Below are 9,692 nucleotides of genomic sequence, written 5' to 3' on the forward strand. Positions count from 1 at the left end.
GTTTCCTTCATGATAAACATGTCGGAAACAAAGGATGTAAATAAACGTCACCAACATCTATCAGTTGTAACACCACACGAGCATCTATCTCGCATTCAGTCACTACATAACTATACTCATGCAATCCATAATCCAATTCTTATAGTATGAAGCTCAACCGCCATACTCAAGCAGAGAATCCCAAAACTCACTCATCAAATGTGTTTTTCAAAATACCACTCGTATATGATATATCTAAATTTCCTTGACTTGCATCGTCTGTATTCAATTTTAGTCTTTCATTCGTAAGAGGTTTCTAAGTCACTTGAACGTGAGTATTCAATTTTAATTCAATATTGTTTTTATCGCTTCGAAATTAATATTTTTTCTAGTTTGAAGAGAAGGAAAACCGATAAAAAAAACCAACATCAATATTAAAAGTAATTAATAAAACATGTGTCATTACATGAATGGAATGGAAGGATAGACAAAAGGGTATAGAGATTAGAGAGGGACAGAAGATTTTAGTTGGTGATCATCGTGGAATTAACTTCGTTGATTAGTAAAAAGCTGAATAATTCCCATAATAAACCAATTCAAACATGAAATCCGCTTTGTTTACCTTGTCCAAAATTAGAATAATCTTCATTTATTACCACGTTGAACAAGCCCACCTTTATACAACGAAAGTTGAAATGTCAATGAATTCACAGCTACGACTCAAACATTGTAACACCAAATCTTGTTTGGAGTTTTTTGAATTTACATTTTTTCGGAAATGTCGGCAATACTAATTTAAAATAAAGTTTTACATTATATTTTTCTTATAATATATATATTTATATGTAAGAACTCAACAGTTGAAGTTGTTGGGTCATTTCCAGGAACTTCCGCAAAGAGCATCCTTCTCTAGTTTTTTCTCCAATTTCTCTTCTTAAACAATTCCCAGAAAACCCAATTTGAAGACACGACCTTCAAGGGTTGAAATACAATTTCTTTGTATAGAAGTTTGTTGCTTTCTTCTTCATTTTATTGGAAAGTTGGAATTTTTGGATCTGAAATTTGGGTCACCTCGACTTTGTTGACTTGATATAAGGAACGGTTATCGCTTTGATTTAGATTTTAAGTGCTTTTGGAGGAAGAACAAAGAGGAATGGGCTGGAAAGGCAAAGGATTCGAGGCAAATTATAAGTCTACGGTGACAAAGAAATGGACTCTTTTGCTTTGCATTGGCTGTTTTTGTGTTGGGATGCTCTTTTCTGATGGGTAAACTTAAATTTTTTTTAGCTTCTTTGAATCCCATGCCTTGATTTGGTTCTACCTTGTATTTGCAGCTTGATGAAGTAGGTGCTTGTAAATTTATCAGTTTCATGGATTTTGGTTCTTTTTTCTTCGTAAATTACCTGATTTAAGAGGATTTTGTATTGTGTCTATATATACAATAGCTTTTTTTTCCTTTAATTCCATGGACCATTGTTTAAATCACTTTTCACTGGGTTTACTGCTATACAAAAAGTGGAGTTTTTAGCTTATTTGTTATACTGTTTGAATGGCAATGATTATGAAAAACTTCTGATAAATCATCATTAATTGTTGGTTCTTTTTTTAATGGACTTGTAATTAATATGTCCTCTTTGTTTAATGGTGTAATGCTAAGATCTGCAGTTCATATAGTGTTATGGAGGTTTTCGTGTTCCTCTTTTTCGCTTCTTGAATGATGGGTTTAAAGTTTTGGCCATTTCAAATCTACTTTCTCACTCTTGCCATCATTGAGATCCTCTGGTAGTCAATTTTGTGGTAAGGATCGATTACAGTTCGAAATCAATTGTTTCCCAATGTTCGCTCCTCTGAGAATGCTGTTTAGTTAATGCTAGTGGCAGTCAATAAGAACCCAGAAGGTGTCTAGAAGCAACAAACTTTCATCTAACACTGCATTTCGGTATTCAGAATCTTGTTTACTGTTGTTATCGGAAACTTCTTGTTGGGGGTTTCGATTATTACTGTTATAGTGAATTTGTTCAAGAATTAATGGAAACTCTTGCTCCCAGATCGAGAACTTAACTTTATATTTCCTATTTCTATTTTACCAATGCCAATGCCAAACTAATTAGATCTTTTTGCATCAGAATGTGGAATGTGCCCGAGGCCAAGGATAAAACCATAGCACGAGCAATAGGTGTTAAAGATGAAAGGCTAAAGCTAATTTCAGAGGGTTGTGATCCAATACGGGTGAGTTTTTCTTTACATACTGGATAATTTTGTCACCTGCCAGGCTCTTGTGAGCTCATTTAATCACTTTTATTAACAGAAGGATGTGAAGCATGAGCCTAAGGATATACTCGGGGAAGTTTCAAGGACTCATAATGCTATACAGTAAGTCATATCCGTGCTGCTTTTTGTTAAATTAAGTGGAAGGCGTAATTTTTATGGACTATCAAAATGCAGAACACTGGATAAAACAATATCAAATTTGGAGATGGAGTTAGCTGCTACAAGGGCTGTGCAAGAATCGATAATCAATGGTTCTCCTATCTCAGGCGACCAGAAAATACCCGAAGCAAGTGGGAAACGAAAATATTTAATGGTTGTAGGCATCAATACTGCTTTTAGCAGCAGAAAACGAAGAGATTCTGTTCGTGCTACTTGGATGCCTCAAGGTTGGTATAGATTTTTCGCTTTTCTTCCGTATAATAGTGAATTCATGGTATCATTTAATTTCATTCTAAACAAATTTCTTGAGATGAATCATTTCCGTTCCTTCACTTGCATGAAATCCAGGCGAAGAACGAAAGAAGCTTGAAGAAGAGAAAGGAATCATAATGCGATTCGTAATCGGTCATAGGTGTGTACTTTATTTGACTTCAGATCTATTTTAGTTAGGCATTTATTTATCCCGTCGATGTGGAGATTTTTTTATCCGGTTGTCTTTACTTCAACAAACCATTAATGTGGAAGGCAATTTTATGAAGCCTTTTGTTGTATCGACTTACTATCCCGCAGATTGTTGCTTATATAGTCTTCTAAATGTTTGAAGTCGAGGACTATATCCATGGAATCAAATCCTCTTAAACCTTTTATCCGTTTGATTCACAGTGCTACTTCGGGGGGTATCCTTGATAGAGCTATTGAAGCAGAAGACCAAAAGCATGGTGACTTTCTGCGGCTGGTACTATCCTCGATCTTGCTTGTTTTTAGATTTATGTATATGCTCATACATACTAGAATTCTTTTCTGCAACGTTATTGATTTGCTCCAATATCAAGATGCTCGAGCATACTTACAAACTTGTCTACAACATTTTTATAATACTTTGATATGTTGAGAACAAGTAAATGCGTATTTATTTTATTGTAAAAGTTTCATTCTAGCAGGAGCATGTTGAGGGTTACCTCGAATTATCAGCCAAGACAAAAACGTACTTTGCCACTGCAGCTGCTTTGTGGGATGCCGATTTCTACGTCAAAGTCGATGATGATGTGCATGTAAATATAGGTAAAGATGCAATATTTTCTCCCTCGGTTTTGCGTTTCATGAAAACAGTCTTTCAGACCAGTGAATGTTAAACATGTTATTCTTTACCATATTTGCTTTTCTTTTGTAGCAGTCGATATTTATTTTGCACTTGAAAACATGTATCTTGTAATAATGACTATTTCGAGATGCAACTCATTGTCTTGATGTGGCTGCATGTTTCCTATATTTGATTGATAAATTGGATGTTCCCTTTTGGCACCTTGAAAGCTTAGTGTTCGATAAGATGACTAATTCGGAATAACGGGATATAGCACATCTTGTAGACGAGGCCAGATTTTTACCTCATTGGTTGAATTAATGCCTTTTGGCAGTTTTTTTAACCAGCTTGACCAACTGTTCCTTATATTTTCTTACATTTGGTCCATCTATTTGCTTTTGCAGCAACACTCGGAGCAACTTTGGCTAGGCATCGAACCAAGCCGAGGGTTTATATTGGTTGCATGAAATCCGGTCCAGTTCTTGCCCAAAAGTGAGCCAAAATCATGTTTTAACCTTAAAGCTCAAGAGTCATAACCTATATTTATCTTTTCTCACTCTTTAGTCATCCCTGGACAGGGGAGTACGATATCACGAACCTGAATATTGGAAATTTGGTGAGGAGGGAAACAAGTATTTCCGCCATGCAACAGGGCAGCTATATGCCATCTCGAAAGATTTAGCTTCCTACATATCAATTAACCAGTAAGTTCCCGACCTTCGGAAGAAAACACTGCATCTTCGTGTTTGAAGTTCTTTCATGCTTATTAATCTTTGTTCTTATTTCATGATGAATTTCTAGGCACGTGCTGCATAAGTATGCAAATGAAGATGTTTCATTGGGATCATGGTTTATAGGGTTGGATGTCGAGCACATAGATGACCGAAGCCTTTGCTGTGGCACTGCAGGTAATGTCATAAATGTTAACATCCAGTCTAGTTTCTGGAATAAACGGGCATTTCGTTCGAACTTAAACATCCGTTCTAGCTTGAATCATCCTTATCACAAAATTGGTTCTTCTTACTAGCCATATGCTTTAAGCCATGACATCCTCGGCCTTCCTCCGGGGCTGTTCCTGTATGTGTGTTTGAGCATGACTGTCATTCCGTACAAAGTATAGCAAGAAATAGAGAAAAAAAATACCATCTTTTCTAGGAGTACATGTTAGAAATCCGGGAGTCGAAACAAAGATTGACGATGACAACCTTCGGTACAGATTGCGAGTGGAAGGCTCAAGCAGGCAACGTATGTGTTGCTTCATTCGACTGGACCTGCAGCGGGATTTGCAGGTCGGTTGAGAGGATGAGAGACGTCCACCGGCGGTGCGGAGAAGGCAAGAATGCTTTGGGGACTGCAGCTTTCTGATGTACGTTTCCTCTGAACTCCGGAGGAAGTGAAGTTAAAAAAACAGTAATATGAGCTTGATTTTTGGCCATTGGAGAAAACATATAATGAAAAGCAGGTATGATTTGTGAATGTAATAAAAACAGATTTAAGAGAGCAACAGAGAGTCTTGTAATTAAAAAACCATTCTTCAAGGAGAGAGGAGTTTTTGTAAGTGTGAAATGAAAGGCAACTCCACAATAAGTGCCATTGCCAATATGATTCCTTTTGATATGCAAATTAGTGACTTTTTTTCGTTCCACTTTCTTGACTGATGCTCTGTCTTTTCCCATGATCGGTGGTGAAACTCTCTTTTGATGACTTCATTTCTTCATCTTAAAGCATCACCCTCTAATAGATACACACACGTATATATATATTTGTTCGAGCAAAACATGACTCATCTTTTGACAAGAATACATTATGTCAAGATATCACATCCTGTGTCGGATTTAGAATGACATTTTTTGTTCGGATTCTTTAAGGATCAGAAAGTGGGAAACTTGATCCTAGATCGGCCATAGTTCTCCCATTTGAAGTGATTGAAATATAGACAAAGATTTATGAACTATATATCATATAGAGTTGAGACACTCAACTCAAATTTAAAAATTAATTCATTTTTTATTAAAAAATTAGGTTATTTAAGTTGTATTTTATAACTCAATTTGAACTTAAATTTTTCCGAATCGAGTTATGAAATTATAAATCGTAGTTAAATCAAGTTGAATTTTCTTAAATTGAATCAAAAAAAAGTTAAATCGAGTTTAGCTCGCTTTTAAAATGACTAGAAACCACTTGTAGTTGGTTCTAATTTGAATGGATGACTAGAAACCACTTGTAGTTGGTTCTAATTTGAATGGAGGGGGTGTTAGATACACATGAATAAACCTGAATCAACTTCACTGAACCTCATCTGATTCAAGGAGGATGAAAGGAGAAAAAGGAAGAAGCAATCATGGCTACTTGAGGTTAAGCAGTATCCACCAAATAAAAAGGGTAACCTACATCCAAAGTCACTCAAATTCCAGGGTTCGTAACAAACATGCCATTTTTCTCTAAAAATTTCCATCAAGTCACTCTATTAAAATATTATTACTAGGGTGGGAATAGGTCTAGCCAAGCCAGTCTTTAAAAGGCTTGAGTCTGGCATACGTTGAATATTTTAGGCCTGAGCCTGGCCTGTAGGCTATTAAAAGCTTTTATTTTTGGCACGGCCTGACCTTTTTAAAAGCCTTGCCTGACCTGATTGCCTTTTTAAAAGCCTGTTTCACATTAAACCTTTAATATTCCTTTGATAGTTTTTTTTTTAAAATAACACACCTTCTATAATAGGCTAAACAAGCCCTTAATATATAATTTGGCTTAATTTTTAATCTAACGTTAATTTAGTTGGATACATATATATTGGTACCCAAAAAATAATATAAGTATTGTAAACACCAATTTTTGTCTCCCATACCTGTCTACACAGTACCCAAGGTCATCACCATACCTTGTTGTTCCCGACGTCTGCACTAGCACACCATCAAATGTTGCTATTGCCCATACTGTGTCCATGCTCCACTTTTATTGTTATTTCTATTTGTTTATAATGAATATATAACTAAAAAACAAATGAAACAATGACAGGGGGCCCGCTCGTGAGAGATAATGGGAGGGAGAGAGATTGAAGAGAGAAAGAAATTGAGGAGAGAGGGTTAGTTTAGTTTTAGGGTTATATATTAGATTTAGGGTTAATTACCTTATAGACTTATAGTTTAGTCAAATATTTTCAGTTTAGTCATTAATTTTAGAGTAAAGTCACTCTAACTTAGGCACATTTTACAAAGTAGACACCGTTATGACAAGTATATATACATATATATAGACTGACCTATCAGGCTTATAAGGCTTTTTAATATGCTTAAGCCTGGTCTATTTAATTTAATAAGCTTTTGAAAAAGCCCGAGCCTAGTCTTTTTATTAAATAGGCCAGGTCAGGATTTATGTAGGCCAAGTCGTAGGCCCCTGTAGGCTGACCTGGCCTATTCCCACGCCTAATATAAACAAGCTATATTGCACTGATATGGATACGAGAACAAATATAGAGACGAGGATTGGGACGAAAAACGAAAAATTCCTAAAATTACAGGGTATGAGGATGACAAGGATACGACATATAAAAAAATTAAATTATAAATAGATGTAAATATCATAAATAAAGTCAATAAATTACTTCACATAAAATTAGAAAATAAAATCTATAAGTAAATCACAATATTAAAAAATAAAATTCATAAAGTCAATAATTTACAGAAAATTTGAAACCCTAATATTTGGAAATTTAACTAAGTGGTATGTTTCTTAACCTTTAGAATAAAAATGTGACCTGATTGTAACTAAACCTATAATTAAATGACTTTGGGGTGTAATTTACCAAACAATCACATCATTCACTTCCGTCAAAAAGCACATTCCTGATTCCCCACTGCTTATCACTCTTCCCACCAACTTTATCATACCAACCCAACATCACGCCTACGGCATATCGTCCTTTTCTTTGTTCTTTTAAATCGAAGACCATAAGAGAATGTACTGTGTACATCTCTATATCCATCACCCACTTAATCCCACTGTTGAAGTGTGTTTTTTGGTATCATTTGAAGAGAAAAATGAGTGCAGAAAGCACAGGTAACCAGAACCCACCTGCTCTCAAGTCGCTGGATGCTTCCCTTCGGCTCTCAGTGATTCCTCTGAGTATTGCAACCATCTGGTTAACCGTCACCAACAAGGAACACAACCCCATCTATGGAGATGTAAACTTCACCAATCTCACCGGACTCAAGTAAACCATGTGTTTTTCAATTTATTTGCTGCCTGCACTGCTTTTTGTTCCCTTCTTCTTTTGGATCATTAAGAGAACGCACTGAAATCTGCCTTTCGACGACAGGTACATGGTTTTCACCAGTGCCATTTGTGCCGGTTATGCTTCTCTCGCCGCTATCGCCTCTTTCGTCAGATGTTTCCTCACTAAAGCTTGGCTCTTCTTCGTCTCTGATCAGGTAAAAGCCATCGACTTTATAAGTTTTGAAGTTTTACCTTTTTTGAACTTAAATGTGTGTGTGTGTGTGTTGAGCACAGATTGTGGCATATTTGACGGTGACATCGGGGGCGGCAGTGATGGAAATATTAGACTTGGCTTACGAAGGAGATCAGAAGATCACATGGAGTGAAGCCTGCAATAGTTATGGGAAATTCTGCAGCAAAATGAAGGTGGCGTTGATTCTCCATGCCTTGGTCCTTTGCTGCTTCATCGTTTTGGCTGCCATCTCTGCTTACAGGGTTTTTAGCCCCTTTGACCCTCCTCTTTCTTCTAAAGAGGTTGAGGATGAAGATGAACCAACAACCTAAATTCATTGCCTTTTTAAAAAAAAATAGTTTTGTATATATGAATCCTCATTAAGTGGACCGAGTTTCAACTAATAAGTTTAACTATAAAGATATACTGAAACTTTTAATATTAAAGGTATACTGAAACTCGATCTCGGATTTTCGAGTAATACTAACCATTTTTTTACTACAGAAACCATTTGATTCGTGTCAAAAGTGATAGTTTAACTATAAAGGGATCAAAACAATTATTAAGCTTTTTTTTTTCAATTAAGAAATCATCATTTCCTATATGCATAAGATTCTTTTATATAAATTGGATGTAGGGATGGTAAACGGGTCTAGTTTCGTGGATTCCGCATCGCATCCGTTTTAATTGGAGCGAGGATGGGTATAATTTTAGCGGGTAGTGGGCGGGTGTGGATTTATAAAGTGGTACCCATCGTGGGTGGTGGGCGGGTAATGGGTTTGAGACATTACCCGCCCCGCATCTGACCGCCCCGCATCCGCCCGTCCCGCATCTGCCCGCCCAGCTAAATATCTATTAAATTTTGGACCATTATGAATTTAGGTGTAATTTTAGAGACTAATTTATAAATTTTAATATTGTATAATATATAACATATAATTTAACCAAATATTAAGGATATTTAGTCTTTAATCTGGGCTTTAATTAGGGAAATATTCGGCTCTTTGATTAAACTCATAATCCCACTAACCACGTCACTTTCCATGTTCTTTAGCCCATGCTGCCCATCCAAACACAAATTAGCCGTACTATATGCATTAACATCAAAAGCAGAAGTTTCCATGTTCTTTAGCCCCTCAAAACCCATATTAGGCGCAGCATTAACATCGAAAGCAACTCAACAATCCAGCTCTGCGACTACATGCTCCCTACAATCTGTCTCCATAACATTCGTAGAGCCACTCCTCTGAAAAATTGAACCATGCGTTGCTACCCCATCACGAACTGTCTGGGAACCAACTCCAACATCCCATTAGTTTGCTATAAGGCGGGTCTAGATGGGTATGTTGCTAGTAGGTAGTGGGTGTGGGGATGGATTTGAAAATGTACCCGCGTGGGCGGGTGTGGATTTGAAAATTTGTACCCATCATGGGTGGTGGGCGGGTGGTGGATTGAAAAATATTAGGTGGGTATGGAGATGGGGGAGGGGGTATCCGCACCCGACCCGCCCGTTTGCCATCCCTAATTGGATGGCTCATACTAATGAATTATGATTAAATTTATATTCTATAATAATATGGGGTAAATTACATATTTAGTAACTAAACTGTCAGTTTATGTAGTTTTAGTCCATTTTAGTACTTAAATTTTCAATTTTTTTCAAAATCATACTTAAAATTTAGCTTTTGTTTCATTTTAGTTCTTCATTCAAAATTTAACGTTAAGTTTTTAAAAAATTGAAAGCTTAGATACTAAAAC

At 36.3% G+C, this 9,692-nt stretch overlaps 2 protein-coding genes across 2 annotated transcripts; both read left to right on the plus strand.

The window, feature by feature from the left end:
* The first annotated feature begins 932 nt into the window (after nucleotides 1-932).
* Nucleotides 933-5,127, plus strand: LOC120137713 (probable beta-1,3-galactosyltransferase 4). Its single transcript, XM_039153412.1, has 11 exons — nucleotides 933-1,245; nucleotides 2,106-2,208; nucleotides 2,288-2,352; nucleotides 2,425-2,636; nucleotides 2,758-2,821; nucleotides 3,073-3,145; nucleotides 3,351-3,471; nucleotides 3,895-3,982; nucleotides 4,069-4,194; nucleotides 4,292-4,398; nucleotides 4,707-5,127. The coding sequence occupies exons 1-11, from the start codon at nucleotides 1,133-1,135 to the stop codon at nucleotides 4,853-4,855; spliced, it is 1,221 nt and encodes a 406-aa protein (XP_039009343.1). The 5' UTR covers nucleotides 933-1,132; the 3' UTR covers nucleotides 4,856-5,127.
* LOC120137687 (CASP-like protein 2D1) lies at nucleotides 4,942-8,281 on the plus strand. The gene is made up of 4 exons (XM_039153389.1): nucleotides 4,942-4,952; nucleotides 7,326-7,700; nucleotides 7,806-7,917; nucleotides 7,997-8,281. The coding sequence occupies exons 1-4, from the start codon at nucleotides 4,942-4,944 to the stop codon at nucleotides 8,264-8,266; spliced, it is 768 nt and encodes a 255-aa protein (XP_039009320.1). The 3' UTR covers nucleotides 8,267-8,281.
* Nucleotides 8,282-9,692: the final 1,411 nt, after the last annotated feature.

This window comes from Hibiscus syriacus, unplaced genomic scaffold (assembly GCF_006381635.1).
Source record: "Hibiscus syriacus cultivar Baekdansim isolate YM2019G1 unplaced genomic scaffold, ASM638163v2 tig00002081_pilon, whole genome shotgun sequence".
Classification (NCBI taxonomy): domain Eukaryota; kingdom Viridiplantae; phylum Streptophyta; class Magnoliopsida; order Malvales; family Malvaceae; genus Hibiscus; species Hibiscus syriacus.